This window comes from Pelophylax lessonae (genome assembly GCF_965119305.1).
Source record: "Pelophylax lessonae genome assembly, chromosome: 3".
Lineage (NCBI taxonomy): Eukaryota > Metazoa > Chordata > Amphibia > Anura > Ranidae > Pelophylax > Pelophylax lessonae.
Genome location: NC_138770.1, coordinates 468136355 through 468160822, shown reverse-complemented (window position 1 = coordinate 468160822; position 24468 = coordinate 468136355). Strand labels below are relative to the sequence as shown.

Here is a 24468-nt window from a genome sequence, read left to right as displayed (position 1 = left end):
AAAATTGGGCTAACTTTACTGTTTTCTTATTTTTTAATTTAAAAAAAAGTGTATTTTTTCCAAAAACAAATTGCGTTTGTAAGACCGCTGCGCAAATACAGTGTGACATAAAGTATTGCAAGGTTCTTCATTTTATTCTCTAGGGTTTTTGCGAAAAAAATATATAATGTTTAATTTAAGTAATTTTCTAGCAACAAATACTGATTTTAACTTGTAAACAACAAACGTCAGAAATAGGCCTCGTACTTTAGTGGTTACAGACAGGTTTGCAAACAGTTTCACATCATAGTTATAATTTTTAAAGACGCTGGATGGAACCTCCTGATTTTTTTCTTTAATGCTTTGGAAGCTTTGATGCGACAAACCATAGGTTCTGGCTGTGAATGTCTGTTCAGTTTGGTAGCTGCTGGTGCTTTAGAGGTATTAGCAGTCCACTTCAGTTCAATCACATTCAGGCTCTCACATTTCAAAGAAAGGCTACTATCACTGGTAGTAATCGTTGAGTCACTATCACTGGATCCCAAGTCTCCAAATCGATTGGCGGTGTACTTACTGGATACCTCATCGCTTGTGTCTACAATAGTGGAGTGAAAGAGAGAGGCACACTCACCTGAATATTCAGACTCACTTTCATCATTTATGTCTATGTACCTATAAGACCCAGCCTTTTTCATTGGTGTCCTGTTTTGGACCCCGGCAGTTTGGGGACTTCTGTAAAAATGACAATGATGTTTTTTATCAGAATTATGTACTGCTGACTGCCAATGGTGTGCCATGTGGTTATGATCCTCCATTATTCTGGGGGAATATAAAGTCTTTGAGGAAACATCAGCCTGAGATTTGGATATAAATGATGGATTTCTACACCGATCAGAATATAAACTGTCTTTTGAATAGGACCTATGGGCTGCAGCAACAAGAAAAGTTGGTCTTTTTGTTGATCGTTTTCTGCCCGCCTTTGATTTACAATGCTCAGTACATTCATCTTTTAACCTTATGCATTCTTTTAGTTTTGGCTGTTCTACTATATGTACAGGGCTAGATGTTTTTTCACTGTTTCTTCTTTTTCCATTTAATAATATATTTTTAGAAGTAGAAACTGTTATTTTAACTTGGCGGGACTCTGCAGGAATGAACTTAGCTTGAACAAACTCACATTGTACAAAATTCTTAGTTGTATGTACTCCTTTTATAGGACTGTGCACTTTGGGTGATGTATGTGATATCGCTTGATCAGAAGCTTTCAGTGCTTTCTTTGCAATATTATTTAAGCTTATTAGCTGGTTTTGATATATTGAACTTAGATGACTAGTAGAGAGGTATGGATTTCCTGATGGAACTGGAAGGGTGACGTTCAGCTTCTCACTATTAATAGGATTGTGTTTGGCATCTTCATTTGACTTAAATTCTATTTTACTAGTGTGTTCCTGCTCGTTCATTTCCCATTCTATTGCAGAAACCTGCTTTTGCCTTTGGAAAATGCTAATGTTTACGCTGGTAGGGCAATGCTGTAGGATAGGTTCCTTGTGTGGAAGAGCTGGCTGAATCTTTTTGGTGGTTTCTGGAATACATTCAAGTTTCTCAGTTCCTTGGCACTTTATTACTTCCAGCAATTTGTTTAGATTGCCCTTTGGTTCCATTTCTGCAGACAAACCAGGTCCTGGTGACAGCTCAAACATATTTTTAGAGTCGTTCTCTGTGGAATACTTTTGTGATCCCGTGGACAGTGGAAATAAAGGACTCTGTAAAGCAACAGCGTGGAGAGGACTTGGATATGTGTAGATTTCATTTCTGTTTTTGGAAACAAGGTCAGTCTGATACTTTGGATCCATGCATTGAAAGTTTATATCACCTTTGATGTCAAACGTTGACTTGCTTTTATGGTCACTATTGATTTGAAATCCATGGTACATTTGTATGAATCTTTCAAGGTCTCCTATAATTTAAATGCAGAAGGTCATCAAAACATATAAAAATGCCAGGAATCACTAAATAATAAAAATAGAACTTTGTGTCTCACACTTTTCATGAGTTGTTACCCCAGCATTTCATATTCCAGATGTGTGTCTGTTGTACCATGTACTCATGTTTAAAATATTACTTAGTATTACTTTCTCTGTGTGAAATACCTAGTGATCCTGTCAGTCCCCCCGCTTTCCTCCATCCCAGTGTGGTCAGCTTTCTGGCAGTGCTATTTTGCTTTTCTTCATGTCATCACAATCTATTAAAGCTGAACTTCAAGTATTATCTTATTTGCATAATTACAATGGTACAGTTTGGTGTGACGGGAAAGCCAGAGAGGGATGTGGAAGTCCGCGGGGGTGGGGAGGGGGGGCGTACCCTCCTGCTGCTTGGAATAGCAATAAAGCAGCTGATTACCTGCTCCAATTGCCATTACAAGAGAGCCGTCTGCTGGCTCTAAAAAGAACTATACTGGGGTGAGGCATCATCCCAGTATAACCACTGAAAGTCCGACGACGTACGGGTAGTGGTTAAAAGCATTGCTGAATGCAACAATGTCACTATTTCAGAAAAACACAAGCCCTGCCTACAAGGAAAACAACTAAAAAGTGTGCTGCCTATGCTGCCAATCTTCACTCTGTAGAAAAGATAGGCTTGCTGATGAATCTTCAACAACCAACACTTCTGGTTGTGCTGGATGCCCGGTCCGCCTCAGCACACCGTGGTTTTCTTTAGTGAACATTATGTCACTACAGGAGAAAGTAGTGACATGGAACTGGTGGGAGGAACCACAGCACTTTGCTAGAGACCAGGCATTCAACCCTAGCTCTTCAAGACACAGATGATCGGTGCTGCAGTCTACAGAACAGGCATTTATTCTTTTTAAATTTTGACAGAGTCGCTTCACACTAGAAAGAAACCATAAATCACTTTTAATAAAAGCACACTTGTCCAGGGATCCAGCGCCATCCTGACCCAGGCCGGCTCTTCGCTGGTCTTTGAGTGTCTGGTGTCAGCATGTTTACTGTGGGCAGCTGACTATGACTCCTTGCAGCTTCACAGCCTTCTTCCCACTTCGCATGTGCAGGTGAATGCTCCTGCAGCCTTCTGGGACCTGTGATTTGTTCCAGAAGGCTGCGGACAAAGAGAGAAGAGTGTTGAACTTCCACTCAGATTGCCTAGACCAGTGGTCCTCAACTCCGGTCCTCACGGCCCACTAACAGGCCAGATTTTAAGTATTACCTTGGGGAGATGCAGACTAGAGTACTGCAATCACTGAGCAGCAAATTATATCACCTGGGATGTATTTCAGTTATCTTGCAAACCTGGCCTGTTAGTGGGCCCTGTAAGCCAGGGTTGAGGACCACTGGCCTAGACAATCCGAGCAGAAGTGGGAGCAGGTACCAATCTAAACTAGGTACACGCCCCCCCCCCCAAAAAAAAAAAAATAATCATGTGCCAAATGTGTTAGAGGCCAGGGAAGGAGAACATAAAGCAGAACTTCCCCTTTGGGATGAATTTCTGCTTTAAGCCTAATCTTTCTCTATTTTTCACCTCTGCAGGCCTAATTTCCAATAGATGCAAAAACAACCTGCAAGATTGTTTAAAAAAGCAGGGAGTATTTCCTGAAGTTCTGAGTATCTGTCCTAGTAAACATGATGTAAATCGATGTAAGAAAAATGTCAGAGTTTTACCGTATCTCACAAAAGTGAGTACACCCCTCACATTTTTGTAAATATTTTATTATATCTTTTCATGTGACAACACTGAAGAAATTACACTTTGCTACAATGTAAAGTAGTGAGTGTACAGCTTGTATAACAGTGTAAATTTTCTGTCCCCTCAAAATAACTCAAAATAACTCAACACACAGCCATTAATGTCTAAACCGATGGCAACAAAAGTAAGTACAACACTAAGTGAAAATGTCCAAATTGGACCCAAAGTGTCAATATTTTGTGTGGCCACCATTATTTTCCAGCACTGCCTTAACCCTCTTGGGCATTAAGTTTACCAGAGCTTAACAGGTTGCCATTTGAGTCCTCTTCCACTCCTCCACGATGACATCACAGAGCTGGTGGATGTTAGAGACCTTGCGCTCCTCCATCTTCTGTTTGAGGATGCCCCACAGATGATCAATAGAGTTTAGGTCTGGAGACATGCTTGGCCAGTCCATCACCTTTACCCTCAGCTTCTTTAGCAAGGCAGTGGTCATCTTGGAGGTGTGTTTGGGGTTGTTATCATGTTGCAATACTGCCCTAGGGCCCAGTCTCTGAAGGGAGGGGATTATGCTCTGTTTCAGTTTGTCACAGTACATGTTGACATTAATGGTTCCCTCAATGAACTGTAGCTCCCCAGTGCCGGCAGCACTCATGCAGCCCCAGACCATGTCACTCCCACCACCATGCTTGACTGTAGGCAAGACACACTTGTTTTAGTACTCCTCACCTGGTTGCCACCACACACGCTTGACACAATTTGAGCCAAATAAGTTTATCTTGGTCTCATCAGACCACAGGACATGGTTTCAGTAATCCATGTCCTTAGTCTGCTTGTCTTCAGCAAACTGTTTGCAGGCTTTCTTGTGCATCATCTTTAGAAGAGGCTTCCTTCTGGGATGACAGCCATGCAGACCAATTTGATGCATTGTGCGGCGTATGGTCTGAGCACTGACAGGTTAACCCCCTCCCCTTCAACCTCTGCAGCAATGCTGGCAGCACTCATATGTCTATTTCCCAAAGACAACCTCTGGATATGACGCTGAGCACTTGCACTCAACTTCTTTGGTCGACCATGGCGAGGCCTGTTCTGAGTGGAACCTGTCCTGTTAAACTGCTGTATGGCCATAGCCACCGTGCTGCAGCTCGGTTTTAGAGTCTTGGCAATCTTCTTATAGCCTAGGCCATCTTTATGTAGAGCAACAATTCTTTTTTTTCAGATACTCAGAGTTCTTTGCCGTGAGGTGCCATGTTGAACTTCCAGTGACCAGTATGAGAGAGTGAGAGCGATAACACCAGATTTAACACACCTGCACCCCATTCACACCTGAAACCTTGTAACACTAGCGAGTCACATGACACCAGGGAGGGAAAATTGCTCATTGGGCCCAATTTGGACATTTTCACCCAGGGGTGTACTCACTTTTTTTGCCAGGGGTTTAGACACTAATGGCTGTGTGTTGAGTTATTTTGAGGTGACAGCAAATGTACACTGTTATACAAGCTGTACACTCACTACTTTACATTGTAGCAAAGTGTCATTTCTTCAGTGTTGTCACATGAAAAGATATAATAAAATATTTACAAAACTTACTTTTGTGAGCTACTGTGTGTCTGTTTTGTGTCGGCAGCTTAGACAACATTAAAGCCAAAGTATCAGAATGACAGCCAGGGAATTAGCATTCCCAAAAGGAGAGATCAGCAAAGGCAACCTCTAGAATCTTTCATGACAGAGTCCCTTTTAATTCAACCTAAAGTAAACCAGTCACTACACAAACGTAACTGAATCTAGTAGGCATACCTGTAAAAAACAAACAAACTGTAATGACTCCTTTCCCACTGCTTAAGCCACCAAATGCAGCTCCGATTCTGAGAAATCTTCTACTGAAGCACACTTCTGGCAGTCTTCATTTCCAGGGTCCCCCACAGCTTTCAGTGGTTCATCCTGCTGACCTCCATGTTACTGCTGAGTCCTGTAATGACATACAGTATGTATATGTCAGCAGGGGGACCCATGGGATTGACACTTCCACAAATATCAATTTCCCTGTGGATTTCATCAAAAGATTTCTCAGGGTCTGAGAGGCATTCGGTGGCACTGGCAAGGCATTCTTTTACAGAATTGCTTTCATTCCTTTTGTAGAGTGACAGGGTTGCTATATTGCTATTTCAAACAGTAGTGAATGTTGTACATAGATCACAGCCAAGGGGCAGCCTTGAAAGTTTACATGAAGTCGATCAATAGAAAATATTTTTGATAGATTTACCAACATAGCATCAAATATGAGCTTCAAGGGAGCGAGTGTATTTATTTTCAGTATTTTTTATAAAAAGCATACCAGAACTTACCAATAATAATAATAATAATAATAATAACAAATTGAAACATTGGGGTTGATTTACTAAAATCAAATAGGCTGTTCACTTTGCAAGAGAATTTTCCCTTGCAAAGTCATGTGCAAAGGAAAATTATTAAACAGTATTTTGCTTACATATAATTGGATGGTTGAAGTCATCCTTTTTATTTAGGCCAAGAGAAAATTCCCTTACAAAGTGAACAGCCTATTTGTCTAGAAAAATAACCCCTTTGTCTTTAGGCCTCATGCACACTGCTGCTGTCGTGTCTTTGTGAGTTTGAGCGGTTTTATAACAGTGCCTGAACTCCCCTCTATGGTATCCTTTGTGTCCATGGACATTTTTAGCAGTTTATCAGCAGGGTAGTTTGCGGGCTGCTGTCTCCATGCCCTAAAATTGCATTCAAGAGCAATTCTTCTGACCGCAAAAAACGATGAATGCTGAAAAATGCACATAAATTCGAATAAACCCTTGGCACATTTAGCACTTCAGCGTTTATTTATTTCAATGGCCAGAATAAAATAAAATTCTGGCCAATTAAATAAATAACTCCCAAACTCTGTTAAACTCTTCCTGGACCGCCCACCGTGTATTTACATTGCCACTTTGATGTTAAAAAAACGCAGATAGATGTATATTTCTAAACAGCGAGCGGTCCACTTTAATATAAAAGTTGTCCCAGCAGAGGGTTTGCCACGAGATCACTTTGATGGGCAGCGGGAGAAGTGCCCATCCCCCTCCCACAGTTCCCCGGTCGTTTCCGCCACTTACAGAAGAGATCGGCAGCGGCGGAAGCAATCCAAACCCATGTACAGATGGGCAGGATGGCCCCCACTCATCACTTCTGCCCCCCGGCCTTAAAGGGCCCACTTTTTTCATGTTAAAAAAAAATATTTTTTTTCTTCTATTGCTTTTAAGTGTTAATGTGAAATCTGAGGTCTTTTTGACCCCAGATCTCACATTAAAGAGGCCCTGTCCTACTTATTTCTTTTACAAAGGATGTTTACATTCCTTGTGATAGGAATAAAAGTGATCAAAAAAATTTTTTTTTAAAGAGTATAGAGGGCATTAAGATAAAAAAAAAAAAAAAAAACCTTCGGCCTTTGCAATTCTTTTAAAGTGGTTGTTAAGCCACTTTATCCCATCCTGTAAGTTTAATAACCCTGTGTGCCCGTGTCTGTGTTATAAAAAAAAAAAAGCCTCTTTACCAGTTTTCAGAGTGCCGATCACCGCTCACGTCATCAGTCAGCTCTCTAATCTCCCTGTCTGACAGCTGCAGTGGGCAGAGCTGAGGATTTCCCCCGCTGATGTCAGTTGGGAGGGGAAGAGGAGAGAGCCAGCAGGTGACGTGAGCGGTGATCAGTGCTCTGAAAACTGGTAAGGAACGGCTTATTTTTTATAAAACACAGACACAGGGGCACACAGGGTTATTAAACAGACGAAATGGGATAAAACATTAAATGAAACTACAGCAGCAGGAGGGAAGGGGGCGGGCACTGACACCGGAGCAGACAGGCAGGGAGGGAGGGGGGAGAGAGGACAGGAGGGTTGCGGATGACGGATGCAGGTAAACTGACCACGGTATATCATTGCTGGTGAGCCTTGACACCGTGGTCAGTTTACAGAGGGGAGGGTATAGCCAGGCAGGATCAGCCAGGTATTTTAAGTGAAAGAAGGGGCCAAATTATACATCACAACCACTGTGCTGTATAACATGCTTGAAGGGTATTTTTTTTTTCTTTTTTAGGTTAACAAACACTTTAAGTGGTTAAACTCTTTATTAAAAATGCAACTTAGGTGAGTTTATAAGGCTGATTTTCTCCTGGGGGATAAACGGCGCTTCCAAGAAACCAGTGTGCATGAGGCCTTGAACATAATAACATTATTATTCCCTAATTTTCTTACCAGTTGAGACGGGTCTTTGGCTTCCTTTCCCTTGGATATTTGAGGGACCAGAAGTTGTTCTTCTCTCATGGGTATCTCTGGTAGAAACATCAGGCGAAGCACACATCGATTTTTCATCTGTTGATCTTGGTCGGGAGATTTTGAAAATGTTTCCACATTTTTGAGAACAAGGCTTTACACCCTTGCAGGCTGATGGCAAACATTCACTACATACAGATGTGCAAGAATTGGATATAGAACAGGAACTCAAATCACTCAGTTCATAAAAACCTGTTGGAAAATAATAGATATTTAGTGTTTTTGTAGTAATTGTTTTAATTCGATATATATATAAAGACAGGTGCTAGGTAAAAGCATTTGTTTTGCTCCATCTGCTTATCAGGGGAGCCTGATCTTTAGTTAGGCCTGCTCATTGTGTTCAGTGTGTATTCATCTGGTCTGAGGGAGTGTCCCCACTGAATCCATTAGGGAGGCCTGTTGGACAGTGGAGGAAACCTGGCCAATGATACGCAGGCTTTTGTGGCAATCCCAGTGGAGGGCACCAAGTAAGTGCATCCTGGGCATAAAAGCCAAGAGCACATGAGGCAGGGTGGTCTTTGGGCGGGAAGCCAGGTCCCAGGAGGAGGGTGACGGCTGTCTCTCCTCCTGTCAGAGAGGAAGGTGCTCACAAGCAGTCGGCCTAGTGCGCTAGGTGTGGAGCTGAGCAAGAGAAGTCCTGAGGAATCTGACAGTGGGGCTGAAGGCAGAGCTCCCTGGGAAAAACAGTGTCCGTGAGTACCAGGGAGCTTGCCAGGGATCTGCCCAGGAAGGGGACCACTACAGTGAAGTTAGTGGACAGAAGGTCAGCACACACAGTCAGCAAGAAAGGGGGGTGCCAAGTTAGACCCTGAAGAGCAATCTACCGCATAGTTCGTCTTTCAACATTTCACCTCAGTGGCAGGGTGAAGCAGCGGCCTTGCCTCATTCAATACAGATAGAAGTCCTCGAGATTGTGCATAGTTATCAAGTTGGAGTATACCACTCATCCCTTCTCCCATCCAAGTTTAAATAAAATACAAAAAAAAACAAATCCCCTGGACTGTTTACTGACTGAGCCAAGGACTTAGGGCTCTTTCACACAGGCGGACCGTTCAGATCCGACTGTCCGTTTTTTAGGCGGATCTGGACGGTCCCCCCATGCATCCCTATGGGGCATCGGATGGAAACCCTATTTTCCATCCGTCCAGCGGTCCGTTCTCATCCGATTTCCCTCATAGAGATGTATGGGGCTCTGACAGCTGTGCGGAGAACAGCTGTCATCCTCCTGCTCAGCGGGGGATCGGCGGATCGATCCCCCGCTGACAAAAACGGAGTCCGTCCGACGAATAGAGTGTGTGAAAGGGGCCTAAATTCACTCTATTGTTATCAGAACAAATATTATCGCTATTGATAAATGTGATTACAAAAAAACATTTATCTTTTTTATATTGCAAACAGAAAACAAGAAATATAAATTGAAACTGAAAATGAGTTCTATTAGTATAGATTTCATGTTTGGTGACATTACTCAAAGCGAAAACATGCTTTGAGGAGGAGAAATGATCTAATATGCACTCAGGGCCGGGACAAGGGGTGGGCAGAAGGGATGGCTGCCCTGGGCACAATGGTTTATTGCAGGGATGGGGGTGCCTTGAGCCTAACCCTAAGGGAAGGGGGGGGGGGGCGCAGTTTGGCAGCTTTGCCCTGGGTGCTGGATAACCTTGACCCAGCACTGTATGCACTATAGGTCAGGTAAAGTGATATGACAGAGTTTCTGATTTCTAAGGTATTCTAACAGACAAACCATCACCTAACCAAGCTTGGATAAAAGCTACAGAAACAACAATAACTGCATGTGAGCAAGACTTGTATCCTATCCCACTTTTGTTTAGTCTAGAGGACAATAAAAGCACTTTAAGAGCCCATTCAGACTAGCGCGACGCGACTTTGGGGGGCGACCTGTGAAGTTGCGTGCACCGCTGTGCACCGTGACTTCAGCGTGACTTGCAGAGACTTCACATAATGGAAGTCTATGTAAGTCGCTCCGAGGTCGCCACAAAGTAGTACAGGACCCTTTTTCTAAGTCGGAGCGACTTGTGTCGCTCCTATTAGAACGGGTCCTGTGCTAATCAATGGACTGCGACCGAGCGCGACTTGTCAGGCTGACAAGTCGCGCTAATGTGAATGGGCTCTAAAGTGATTGTAAAGTCCATTCACACATGAAGCCACGACACGGCCCTGCCCCCTTCATCTCCTTATTAGCTCACTGGTTGATGACTGTGATGGACAGCAGTGGGAACCAATGGCTGCCAAAGCCAATGAGGAGTGTGAGTCCCTGGAGAGGAAAGGCTCTCATGGACATCACTGGATCGAGAGGGGGCTCAGGTAAGTATTAGGGGAGGCTGCTGCACACAGAAGATTTTTTTCCTTCATGCATAGAATGCATGAAGGTAAAAAACCTTTTGCCTTTACGACCACTTTAATTTACCTGATCCTCCTCTCCTCTCTCGGCGAAATCCAATGCAGGGCTATGGACTCTTGATGATGTCAGGACCTTAGGCCCTTGGAGCATTTTTTACTTTTTTTTTAGCTTTACTCCACTAAGGCAGTCCATACATAATTCTTTATTTTTTTAACCAGTAGATGGAATATAAAAAAAGGACCCGATTCCCCCATCAACACACTCAATGCGGATGGGGGGAATCCTCCTGCTGAGCCTTTGTATTCTAGCACTGCAGGGACCAGTCTATCAGCACAGGGGAGGGGAGGATCAGGTAAGAATCTTCTTTGACCCTTAGACCTAAATAAGCAATTAACCTCTTCAGTGAGGGCACAGCGAGTTTCACCCTACAGGAGGTAAGGAAATCCTTCCTTGCTTTAGAAGTTCACTGAGCAGTGGAAATGCTTTTACAGAGTACAAAATACAAAAAAATGGGAAAAGGGAGAGAAGATAAAGGAACAGCACTACTTAGACACTGATAAGTAATGTTTTTTCCTTCTGGATACTGGATCTTCTATCCAGACTAAAGCCTCCTACACACAATGAGAATATCGGACGATCGTCTGTTTTTGTTTTTATTTTTCCTCCTAGGTTACTAAAGTTAGGAAAAGTTCCTGTAGAATACAGCCTCGGAAGTGATGTAATGTGTTGTATTGTGTTGTAATGTATTCTGTCGTCTCTGAGTATGTGTAGTCTTGGTCTTCTTATTTTTTCGGACGAATACTATACTGAATAGACGAAAGCTGTACGTTTCGGTATGTATGTATGTATGTTTGTTCCTTGGGATAATTTTGCATGAACTGTCGTGATCTGCTCTCCAAAGCTTTGTACTAATGATCAGATTATCATTTGATCACGTTAAAAGCGGTATTTTTTGTCCCATTTTCTGATTGTGTGTACTAGGCTTAACTAAAGTCAATCCCGAATTAACAATTGTCTTATCAACCACAAAAGCAAACTCTGGTTTTACTGGTCTGTTTTCTTACCTGAGCTCGGCCTGCTATCACTTTCCACATGTTCTGTTGATGATTTATCTCCATCTAACTTGTGTGCACTTATTTGCTGATCAAGGCAATTCCTCAAGTGAGACTAAAACAAACAAAAAACAGGTCAGCCAGAATTTTTATGGCACAGTTATTTACAACATCCCTTAAATGGTGGTTTACTCCACTAGGCAGGCCATACATCACTCATTTTAGTTTGTTTAACCGGTGGGCTGAAGGAAAAAAAAAACAAAAAAACAAAGACTCCATTCCCTCATCCACTCGATTCCCCCATCCGCTCGATGTGGATGGGGGAATCCTCCCGCTGGGCCTTTGTATTTTGACAGCAGGGACACTTCCACGCCATCAGCATACACTGATCACTGCTGCTAGCTACAGTCTGTGGCTCCGATTGATCAGGGAGAACCCAACTTGGGTGGTTATACAGAAGTTGATCGACTTCAGTACAATCACAGGTGTATATTTACTAAAACTGGTGCACTTAGAATCTTATAATCTGGTGCAGCTGTGCATGGTAGCCAATCAGCTTCTAATTTCAGCTTGTTCACTAATGCCCCGTACACACGCATGGATTAATTGGCCAGGAATATTCGGCCAACGTCCGATCGGCCATTTTTCGGATTGTTAGTATGATGCTTCTGACAACCGACTCCGACTTTTCGGCTGAAAAAAATCTGGTGTGCATGCTATAAAATTTTTGTTGGCCGTCAACACAACGGCCGATTTTCCGTCAGTCAGTACAGATTTCGGCAGACAAAAATCTGATGAGCAAGACTGGGCATGCTCAGAGAAAAAAAAACACACGGAAAGTAAACCAACACATGACATCACTTCAGAAGTAGATCGATCCCCGCTGAGCAAAACTGAGTCCATCGGGCGCACCACCAGTGTGAATGGAGCCTTAAGCTTTCAGAATCAAACCTGAAAACTGATCATCATATTTTGCACTCTCCAGTTTTAGTAAGCAACCCCAACAGTGCCCAGACATGAATCGAAATGCAGCTGGTCCCCGCTGAGCCGGATGAATTTCAATCTATGTATGGCTGGCATAAAAATTCTTATTTTTTTTATACTTCACAAATTTAAAGAATTGTCATATTCAAACTTTTTTTTGACCAATGAACAGCATTATTTTTATAAGAATAAAAACAGCCATTAGTGTTTTCACTGTCAAAAAACTTCCCATCACCTATATATTAACAACTATAAATACGGAGTTCTGCCCCCAGAAATAAAAAATTAAAAGTCACCAGCTACACATACTGTAGCTGCTGACTTTAATTAGGCCCCATGCACACGGGGCGTTAGAAAAAAAGTGCGTCAAAGCTAGTTCTGACGCCAGAAAAAGCAGCTGTAAAAACGTGCTTTCAGTAGCTTTTTCCATTAGCGTTATTGCACGTTTTGCCACGTCGCTTTTAGCAGCGTTTTTATCTGCCTCCATTCAAAATCAATGGTTCCCTATGGGAGCCTATTGATTTGAATGGAAGTCGCACCGCAAGTTGGATCAGGATGATCCGACTTGCGCTGTGAGAATCTTGAGGGGGAACTCCACGCCAAAATGGGAAAAAACGGCTTGAGGATCCCCCCCCAGGTTCCAAACCAGGCCCTTCGGGTCTGGTATGGAATTTGAGATAAAACGGCGTGAGGTCCCCCCCAAAATCCATACCAGACCCTTATCCGAGCATGCAGCCTGGCAGGCCAGGAAAGGGGAGGGGACGAGCGAGCGGCCCCACCCCCCCCCCCGGACCACACCAGGCCACATGCCCTCAACATGGGGGGTGTTGGTGCTTTGGGGCGGGGGGGGCTCTGCACCCCCCACCCCAAAGCACCTTGCCCCAATGTTGATGAGGACAAGGGCTTCATCCCCACAACCATGGCCGGTGGTTGTGGGCGTCTGCGGGCAGGGGGCTCATCGGAATCTGGAAGCCCCCTTTAACAAGGGGGGCCCCCCAGATCCCGGACACCCTCCCTATGTGAATGGGTATGGGGGGCCCCCCTTGTTACCCATTCACCCCATAAAAGGCAGTGTATGTGAATAACGACAGGAGACGTTTTGAAAAAGTTTATTAAAAATCTTCATCCGGTCTTCTCCGCTCCGGTCTTCTCCACTCTACTCTTCTGATCTTCTCCTCTCCGCTCTTCTGCTGTCCAAACTTCTGCTCTTTTGCTGTCCAATCTTCTGCTCTTTTGCTCTTGGCTCTTCTTCTTCCTCCGGTCCTCCTCCGACGATGTCTCCGGTGATAATGCCGGTCTCTGCAGCTTAATATATAGCCATTAGGGGCGTGGCCTCTTGATGACATCACCGGGAGGCCCCACCCCCTTATGCCACAGATGACGTCATCTGTGACATAAGGGGGCGGGGTCTCCCGGTGACGTCATCTGGCGGCCACGCCCCTAATGGCTATATATTAAGCCGCAGAGACCGGAGAGCAGCATAATCACCGGAGACATCGTCGGAGGAGGACCGGAGGAAGAAGAAGAGCCAAGAGCAAAAGAGCAGAAGATTGGACAGCAAAAGAGCAGAAGATTGGACAGCAGAAGAGCGGAGAGGAGAAGATCAGAAGAGCAGAGTGGAGAAGACCGAAGCGGAGAAGACCGGATGAAGATTTTTAATAAACTTTTTCAAAACGTCTCCTGTTATTATTCAAATACACTGCCTTTTATGGGGTGAATGGGTAGGGGTACAGTGTACCCCATACCCATTCACATAGGGAGGGGGTCCGGGATCTGGGGGGCCCCCTTGTTAAAGGGGGCTTCCAGATTCCGATGAGCCCCCTGCCCGCAGACCCCCACAAGCACCGGCCAGGGTTGTGGGGATGAGGCCCTTGTCCTCATCAACATGGGGGCAGGGTGCTTTGGGGTGGGGGGGTGCAGAGCCCCCCCCGCCCCAAAGCACCAACACCCCCCATGTTCAGGGCATGTGGCCTGGTGTGGTCCAGGGGGGGTGGGGCCGCTCGCTCATCCCCTCCCTTTCCTGGCCTGCCGGGCTGCATGCTCGGATAAGGGTCTGGTATGGATTTTGGGGGGGGACCCCATGCCGTTTTTTTCGGCGTGGGGCTACCCTCAAATTCCATACCAGACCCGAAGGGCCTGGTTTGGAACCTGGGGGGGACCCCCACGCCGTTTTTTTCCATTTTGGCGTGGAGTTCCCCCTCGAGATTCTCACAGCGCAAGTCGCCCCGCAAGTTCGGATCATCCTGATCCGACTTGCGGTGCGACTTCCATTCAAATCAATAGGCTCCCATAGGGAACCATTGATTTTGAATGGAAGAAAAAAAAACGTATAACGTGGCTTAACGCACGTTAAGCAACATTATAGCAATGTTATTCAGCCTTTAGCAGCGTCAGACATTTTTACAGCTGGTCCTCAGAACGCGCTGGCCGTGGGTTCTTGTTGCAGCTTAAAAACGCCTAGGCCACTTACAGCTCAAAAACGTCTGTGTGTGCATGAGGCCATAGAATAACATGGAGGTGCGTTTTTAGGCTGCAAAAAGAAAATGCCTGACGCTACTTACAGTGGCGTTAAAAACGCCCCGTGTGCATGGGGCCTTATTATTAGGACACTTACCTGTCCTGGAATCCATTGATGTCATCACCCCAGCTGATGTTTTCATCGGCCGTCAGGTGCTGCCACCGCCATTGCTGGAAAGGGAACCCGGCAGTGAAGCTTTCTAGATTCATGGCCCATTCCCTACTGCGCATGCACAAAGCATGCTGCACATTCTGAATGGTGAAGGAGGAGGGGGGAGGCCGGACTTGTACTGACAGAGGGGGGGGGGGGGGAACAATCAGATAAGCGGAAGTTCCTATTTGGGTGGAACTTGGCTTTAACATTACAAACGAACCTAACACTTTGGATATTTTAAATAATTTTGAAGTTTTTCCTAGACACTGGAGCTGATTTACTTAAAGTAGAACTATAGGCAAAACATTTTTTTTATTTTGGATAGAGTAAGGGAGGGTTATAACCCCTGTCATATTTTTGTTCGCCATCTGTGTCCCATTGGGTAGATTTCCCTTCACTTCCTGTCCTATAACCAAACAGGAAGTGAGAGGAAATGCCTGCAAATGAAGGGGATTTCTTGGGGACCCCCTAGGCCACCAGAACTAGTGTCCCCATTGAAAGATTTCCCCTCTATTACTTTTCTGGGGACAACCCAAAATGTGGGATTTTCTTTTACTTTCAATGATAATGGTAAACAGGACAAATATAGAGGATGAATCTCCCTGACGGGTCACAGACAGCAGTAAAAATTGACAAGTGTTCTAATCCATTTCCATTATGTCCAAAAAAAAAAAAAAAATTGCCTTTATTTATACTTCAAGGTAAAAAGGCTGTTAAAGTGAAAGACAAGTAAAGTTGTACTCTATTAAGGAAGTTTCCCCGGAGTCCAGTTAATGTGGTGAATTTTCACTTTGCAAAGATTATCCAAACACATTCAAGAAAAATAAAAACAACAGTATTTTATCGTGCACATGATTGAATGATGGAAGTCATCAGGGCTTCACCTCATTCACTTAGCTAAGCAAAAAATTATCTTGCAAAGTTAAAATTCATTCAGTACACTCTGGGAAAATGACCTTGCAAAATGATCAGTCTATTTGCCTTTGGTAAATCAACCCCACTGTGTTGCACATTGTTAAAGCCAGAGTATATACAAAATGTCACGTCATTAAGACCCCGTTCACATTGGGGCGACTTGTCAGGTGACCTGGTCGCCTGACAAGTTGCCGTGGGTCGCCTGCCATAGAGCAGCACAGGACCCGTTCTAATAGGAGCGACACAAGTCGCTCCGACTTAGAAAAAGGGTCCTGAGCTTCTTTGGGGCGACCTGGAGCGACCTGCATTGACTTCAATGATATGAACTCCGTGCATGCCGCTCCGAGGTCGCGGTGCGAGCTGTGCACCGCGACTTCACAGGTCGCCCCCCCGGCAAGTCGGGTCGCGCCTATGTGAACCGTCTCTAAATCAGATCACATAGTTACATAGTTGCATAGTTTGTGAGGTTGAAAAAAGACATCAGTCCATCCAGTTCAACCTATGATGTGTGTGTGTGTTTATCACATGATCCTTCTGATCCACTTTCAGACACATTACCCATCCATATGTACAGTTGCAGTGATTCCCTTCTCCTAATCTGCAATCATCCCTCCTAGGTTGCAGTTTGTTAAATAGGAATTGGACCAGAGGGATCATATGATGATGGTAGATGCTGCTGTCAGAATAAACTTATCAGTGGTTGCAGCCTGTGATTGTCCAAATATATTTTGACATGTGCTTTTGACATAAGTTTTGTAAATCTTTGAGAAGACCAATCACTGATTAAAATTTCAATCCATCCAATCCATGCATGCTAACAGTACAGATTTTATTTTGACGCCCGATGCTGCCAGCTTTTAGATACCCAAAAAATGCCTGGATCTTTCAGCTCACACTTTCCCAAGAGGCTCCTTCAACAAAGGTTGACTATACAATCGATTTTTATGAAGCAGAAAAGAGCAGGCAGGGCCATTCACTGCTAAAATTCTGGTGTGTACAGCAGAGCTCAAACTGAGTGAGGGAGAAGCAGCACAATGAGCCAATCAGTTGTGCTGTAGTGTTTATGTGATAACAAGGGCCATGCTGTGAAGCAGACTTGGCATAGATCGGAATTCAGCCCCTTAAGCAGGGACCAGCCAAAATTCAGTTCAGCTTTATTAAAGAGTTTAACTGTGATCTTGGGCATTATCAGCATTTTAATATATATATAAAATGTTATCTCATAATATACTGCATGGCATATATTGTTTTTTAATGCAAAGTTGATAAATCAGAGTTGAAAAAATAAAATTCCTCTTGTTTAAAAAGAATCTCTGTCTCTTTCAAAGTTACTATAAACTTTTTGCTTTCTACTCTGACACATACCCTCTATACCTGCACCCTGAATTTTTTGATTGGCAGCCTTCTCTAGGTTAAGCAACACTGGGGAGATTTACTAAAACTGGATCACTCTGAATCTGGTGCAGCTGTGCATTGTAGCCAATCAACTTCTAACTTCAGCTTCAGCGCAATAAAACCTGAAAGCTGATTGGTTTCTATGCTTTAGAAGAGAGCTGAACCAGATTTTGCATCATGCAGTTTTAAATAAGAACCCCAAGTTCCTTCAATTTTTCTAACATTGAGTCCAATGGTCAGCCTTTTGTGTATTTTGTTTTGTAACTCAGGGAATTGATAACATAGAAACTACTCTTGTTTAAACAAAAATGTTGCAAATATAAACTTTGAGTTTTAAATTCAGTTTGGCTTTTGTGCATTTGTGTGTAAATAAAAAAAAAGTTACACTGTATATGCAACTGCAGCTGACTACAGTGTATCCTCTGTTTATCTATATATTTTTTAACAGCTAAACACATAATTGAATGAATTTATGTGAACTGTTTTGCCTGTTAAGTATTGGTTATTCTGCTAACGTGGACCTCTGAAGTCCTTTCTTAGGAACCTTCCAAGGAGCCGGGTAGAAAATTGTAGGCCAAACAGCTGCTGCATCTTATCTAATGCACGCGCTTTTCAGGTATTCTGACAGCTGCAGCTGTGGAGGAAACCTAAACTATGTTTTTGTTCAACCTGCACATACGGAAAGGCTTCTTCTCAGTAAGAGCTGTGAAAAAGTAGAATAGACTCCCTCAAGAACTGGCTCTGGAAAGCTCAGTAGATTGTATTGTAAATAAAGCTGGAAGCATTCCTAAATGCAGAAAATATAACTACACTGAACAAAATTAAAAACACAACACTTTTGTTTTTGCACCCATTTTTCATGAGCTGCACTCAAAGATCTAAGACTTCTTCTATGTACACAAAAGGCCTATTTCTCTCCAATATCTGTCTAAACCTGTGTTAGTGAGCACTTCTCCTTTGCTGAGATAATCCATCCACCTCACAGGTGTGGTATATCAAGATGCTGATTAGACAGCATGATTATTGCACAGATGTGCCTCAGGCCCCTTTCACACATGCTGTCCGTTTGTCCGTTTTTTCATCCATCCGTTGATGGATGAAAAACGGACATCAATGCATCTCTATGTAAAAACGGATGACAACTGATGATCATCAGTTAACATCCGTTTTCATCCACTTCCGTCAATGTCCGTTTTTTTGAACGGATGAATGCCCTATTTTTCATCCGTCAAAAAAACGGATCGGATGAAAAACGGATGACAACGGATGAAAAACTGATGTCAACTGATGACAACGGATGAAAAACTGATGTCAACTGATGACAACGGATGACAACGGATGAAAAACGGACGACAACGGATGAAAAACGGATAACAACTGATGAAAAACGGATGAAAAACGGATAACAACTGACGAAAAACGGATGACAACTGACGAAAAACGGATGAAAAACGGATGAAAAACGGATGAAAAACTGATACATTTGACGTGACTGAACTGATGAACTGAACGGACTGTATGTGTGAAAGGGGCCTCAGACTGGCCACAATAAAAGGCCATTCTAAAATGTGCAGTTTTACTCTATTGGGGGGGGGGGGTTCCAAAAACTAGTAATTATCTGGTGTGACCACCATTTGCCTCATGCAGTGCAACACATTTTCTTCACATAGAGTTGACCAGGTTGTTGATTGTGGCCTGTGGAATGTTGGTCCACTCTTCTTCAATTGCTGTGTGAAGTTGCAGGACCTGAAACACGCTGTTGTATATGGCGATCCAGAGCATCCCAAACATGGTTAATGGGTGACATGTCCAGTGAGTATGCTGGCCATGCAAGAACTGGGTTGTTTTCAGCTTCCAGGAATTGTGTACAGATCCTTGCAACAGGGGGCCGTGCATTATCATGCTGCAACATGGGGTGATGGTCGTGGATGAATGGCACAACAATGGGCCTCAGGATCTCTTCATGGTTTCTCTGTGAACTCAAAATGCCATCAATAAAATGCATCTGTGTTCGCTGTCCAAAATATACGCCTGCCCATACCATAACCCCACCGCCACCATGGGCCACTCGATCCACAACGTTGACATCAGCAAACTGCTCACCCACATGGCGCCACACACGCTTTCTGCCATTTGCCCTGTACAGTGAAAACCGGGATTCATCCGTGAAGAGAACACCTCTCCAAAGTGCCAGACGCCATCGAATGTGAGCATTTGCCCACCAAAGTCAGTTACGACGACCCACTGCAGTCAGGTGGAGACCCCCGATGAGGACGACGAGCATGCAGATGAGCTTCCCTGAGACGGTTTCTGACAGTTTGTGCAGAAATTCTTTGGTTATGCAAACCGATTGTTGCAGCAGCTGTCCGGGTGGCTGGTCTTAGACGATCTCGGAGGTGAAGATGCTGAATGTGGAGGTCCTGGGCTGGTGTGGTTACACATGGTCTGCAGTTGTGAGGCCGGTTGGATGTACTGCCAAATTCTCTGAAACGCCTTTGGAGACTGCTTATGGTAGAGAATTGAACATTCAATTCACGAGCAACAGCTCTGGTGGACATCCCTACAGTCAGCATGCCAATTGCACGCTCCCTCAAAATTTGCGACATCTGTGGCATTGTGCTGTGTGATAAAACTGCACATTTTAGAGTGGCCTTTTATTGTGGCCAGCCTAAGGAACGCCTGTGCAATAATCATGCTGTCCAATCAGCATCTTGATATGCCACACCTGTGAGGTGGATGGATTATCTCAGCAAAGGAGAAGTGCTCACTAACACAGATTTATACAGATTTGTGAACAATATTTGAGGGAAATAGAACCTCCATCAGAACATAATGACCAGAGATGCTGGCTATATCCGGCAGCACCACGGAATCTATCCAACAGGCTGGCTGTATAGAAGTAGATCGGTAGATCGAGTTTTGTAAATCCAGGGTGCCCATACATGGATCGTAATTTGGCCGGTACCTGCTAAACTGTCTGAGATTTGATCCATGTATGGCCGGCTTTAGCCTTTAGTCAATCTTTAACTTGGTGGAGTGTTTTAAATATTTGCCTGCAGTTCAGTTGAACAGAAAAAGATGAGTAGTTTAATTCCAAGTAACTCTTCAGTTCTACTTGAGTTAACTATTAAGGAGTAATGAGTAACATATTGAGTGACATGTTGGTGAAAGCACTGCTTGTTCAATAGAAAGCATGGTCAACATTAGGATTTAAAGGTTAGTGCAAGCAAAATAAACGACTTCCATGCAAGCAAACACTAAACTACAAACTCGGCTCTTGCAGAATATCTGGAAGAAAATATTTGTTTTCAGGACCAGTGGAGTGATTGTTTAACCTCAACATATATTCCCATGAAATCCTATATTCCTTTAAAGAGACCCTGTCACCTGCTTCAAAAGCTGCAGGTAAAGTCAAGAATTTGAATTGCTTATTTATAGTGTTTTCCTTTCCAGAAGTTCTTTTTTATTCACTTGCAAAGTACCTTTGATCTTACTAAAAAACTGACTAGTCAGTTCCCTAGCACAACAGCCAGGGCAGGAGGAAAGGAGAATTGTATAGATTGTCACTTCAAAGTGTATGTCAAGATTTATCCATTGATGCAAGAACAGAAAAAAAAAATATTAAAAATTAAATTGCAAAAAATGCACTCCACTCTTAACCACTTGCCAACCGCCCGCCGCAGATATACTGCGGCAGGCTGGCTCGGCTGCGGGAACCGCCTTACCTGTACGGTAGTTGGCAGGAGCGCTCCTGGGGACGCGTGCCCGCCCCCATTAGGCAGCAGGGAAGACAAGCCACAGGACCAGCAGCCGCAATTGCCACCGGGCTTCCGCGATCGCTCCCCGCTGAGAGAGAACAACGGGCAGCTGTTGTAAACACAGCAGACCGTTGTTCTCTCTGGAATGATCACAGAGCTCCTGTGATCCTTCTGTTTAGGATCACAGGTCTCTGTGTTGATTCCACAAGCCCCTCTCCCATACAGTTAGAATACACTCCCCTAGGCTCACACTTAACCCTTTATTCACCCCTGTGTTAACCCCTTCCCTGCCAGTGTCATTATTACAGTAACAGTGCATATTTTTAGCACTGATTACTGTAGTAATGTCACTGGTCCCCCCAAAAGTGTCAAAAATGTCAGTTAGGGGTCCGTTCTGTCCACCGCTATGTCGCAGTCCCGCTATTAATTGCAGATCGCCACTATTACTAGTTTAAAAAAAAATGAAATTAAAAAAAATGACATAAATGTTTCCCCTAGTTTGTAGACACAATAACTTTTGTGCAAACCAATCAAAATTTGCTTATTGCGATTTTTAGAACAAAAATATGTAGCAGAAGACAAATTGGCCTAAAAGGATGAAAAATTTTCGATTTTTGATTTTTTTTTTCGGGAATGTCATATTGCAGAATGTGACTTTTTTTTTTTTTTTTTTTTCAGAATTGTCGCTATATTTTTTTTGTTTATAGTGCAAAAAATAAAACTCACACAGGTGATCGAATACCACCAAAAGAAAGCTCTATTTGTGGGGGGAAAAAGACATCAATTTTTTTTTAGATACAGCATCGCACGACTGCGCAATTGTCTGATGAAGTAACGCAGTGCCGAATCACAAAAAAACGGCCTGGTGATTAAGGGGGCAAATCCTTCCAGTCCAGAACTGGTTAAGGCGACAGAACGCTCAGATGTGAACAGGGGCCATTGAAATGAATGGATTTGTCTTGTTGGGCATTTATAGAGCAGAGGCTTAGAACAAAAAATCGCCCAAAAACGCCTAGATGTGAACACAGCGTAACACCGCGGCAAATCAAAGTCGCCCCGACTTTGAAGTCGCCCTTGCATCACGACTTCATTGCGGCATGCAAATGACTTCTCATAATAGAAGTCAATGCAAGTCGCTCCGACTTAGCCCAAAAGTAATGCAGGAACCTTTTTCTAAGTCGGAGCGACTTGAGTCGCTCTGATTAGAACGGTTCCATTGCACAGCATGGAGCGCTGACAAGTCAGAGTAGTGTGAACCATAAGAGCCTACATTCCCACCTAGGCGTTGCTATTTTTTTTTCAGATGTTTTAGTACAGGCGTTTTTAGGTTGACAAGTGACCAATAAAAAAAAAAACGCTCTAATCTGCCAAAAAAGAAGCTCATGTACTGATGTGAAGGGAGCCTAAAGCCACGGGGCGCACTGCAAGTCAGGCGCTTGGCTCGCGGTTGCAGTGCATGATGATTATTATTATTATTATACTGGATTTATATAGTGCCAACAGTGCCTCTTTATAAAGTGCTGTTTGGCAGAGAAAATAACATTTAAAAAAGGCGTTGGGGGGCAGTGGCGTAGCGTGGGGGGTGCAGGGGGGGCCAGCCGCACCGGGCGCAACATCTGGGGGGGCGCATCCGCAGTGTCTGTCTGTCTGACATACACAATTCACACACTGTCTGCGGCTGCCTCCATCTTTAGGCTGGGAGATGTCCAGCGCGGCTGCCCTATGGATGAAAATGGCAGGTCGGGACGGGGCTGGACTGTGCCTTACCTGTCCATTGGTGTAGGGTGGGGTGGCGTTGCAAGCCAAGCCCCACCTATGCCCCTTTCCTCACTGCTCAGTCAGTTTAGCAGCGAGTGAGTCAGCAGCCTGGCGTTGTCAGAGTGGGTTTTTTTTTTTTTAATCGCCTGATTAGAGCCAGAGGCTCTAATAGGCTTCAAAAAAGGGTGGACCCGGGGTGCAGAGCAGTGCACCCCGAGCCCACCCATTGTGTGACAATAGCGAATGAAAATTCGCAATTGTCACAGGGATCCTCCTCCTGGCCAATCAGGAAGCTTGTCCGAGACCCGCTTCCTAATTGGCCGAAAGGCGAACACATGCCATTGGCTGAGGAGGAGGCGGGAGGACTCGAGGAGACGCGGAGGACTCGAGAAGATGTGGGGAACTGAGGAGAAGCCACCGCTGCAGGTAAGTCTCTCTGCAATGAAAGGGGGCACACTGGTCTCTCTGCACTGAAGGGGGGCACGAGGATCTCTGCGTTGAAAGGGGGCATGCTGGTTATTCTGCGTTGAAAGGGGGCACGCTGGTCATTCTGCATTGAAAGGGGGCACGCTGGTCTCTCTGCATTGAAAGGGGGCACGCTGGTCATTCAAACTTGTATTTAGATGCATTTTACTTTAATTACATCAGTATTTTCATAACAAACAATACATGTGCTTAGGAGGTAAGGGTTTCTTTAACTAATCTAGTGGAAGAGACTCAAGGGCTAAAATCCCGCGGGTTAGGGGGCGCCAATTACTTGCCTTGCCCCGGGTGCTGACAACCCACGCTACGCCACTGTTGGGGGGTCCTCCTGAACACCTGACAGCAGCTGCACTCTGAACAGCAATCCACTGTGAATCGCTTTTCAGCATTTTGGCTGGTGTAAAAAAAATGCCTTTAGTTCTACTTTAAAACAGAAAGACTAATAGGAGCCCCCCAGTCATTCTAACAATGTACAGATAGAAGAGAATCCATGGTGTGAACCTACCTTATGGTCCTGCAGTAGAGAGTGCGGTAGGTGCTCCCCCATAGCCAGCGCTGTGGCCACCCTCCTCCCCTGTGTCTCCTGTAAGATGCGGAGTTCCTGTAGTCCGGCCAGTGCAGCTTGTATTCTCTCCCTGACCCTGCAGCGATCCCAGGAGCTGACAGCCATGGTGTCCCTTCCTCAGTCCTCAGTCCCTATAGTCTGCTATGAAGGACACAATAAGAAGGACCCCCCAGCAGGAGGCTGGAGCAGGATGTCATCTCTATTGTAATGACCGGAGGACACGATTCAGTCTGCACTCAGGACTGGTCGGGTGACTTTTCTAAGCTGCCCAATGTTAATGTTTGACACCTTCCTGAACGAAACTGCTGTGATCCCTCCCTCTCCTTTATTCCTATTCTAGTCCCTGAGCACCCCCCACTGAGCTCTACAACTAGTAGACTACAAGCACACTCCACCAGTCCCAGAGTAGTCCTCTTTTATGGCTCCAGCTTACTGCAATCACCTAAACTTCCCCGACAATAGGAAAAGCACTGAGAACTTGTCTGCACTGATTGGGCTGGGAAAAGA

At 44.4% G+C, this 24468-nt stretch overlaps 1 protein-coding gene across 1 annotated transcript; it reads right to left on the bottom strand.

Moving 5' to 3' along the window:
* Positions 1–271: 271 nt before the first annotated feature.
* DACT2 (dishevelled binding antagonist of beta catenin 2) lies at positions 272–24168 on the bottom strand. The gene is made up of 4 exons (XM_082248928.1): positions 23902–24168; positions 11445–11547; positions 7941–8210; positions 272–1936 (listed from the first exon to the last, which is right to left on the bottom strand). Exons 1-4 carry the CDS (start codon positions 24064–24066, stop codon positions 279–281), a joined length of 2196 nt encoding a protein of 731 aa, XP_082105054.1. The 5' UTR covers positions 24067–24168; the 3' UTR covers positions 272–278.
* Positions 24169–24468: the final 300 nt, after the last annotated feature.

Excerpts from the sequence above, each read along its gene's own strand:
- DACT2 (XM_082248928.1), bottom strand. The coding sequence starts at position 24,066 with ATGGCTGTCAGCTCCTGGGATCGCTGCAGGGTCAGGGAGAGAATACAA. Across the intron at positions 8,211-11,444 it reads TGATAGCAGGCCGAGCTCAG|GTTTTTATGAACTGAGTGAT; the intron begins GTAAGAAAACAG and ends ATTTTCCAACAG. Across the intron at positions 1,937-7,940 it reads CCAAAGACCCGTCTCAACTG|GAGACCTTGAAAGATTCATA; the intron begins GTAAGAAAATTA and ends TTTAAATTATAG.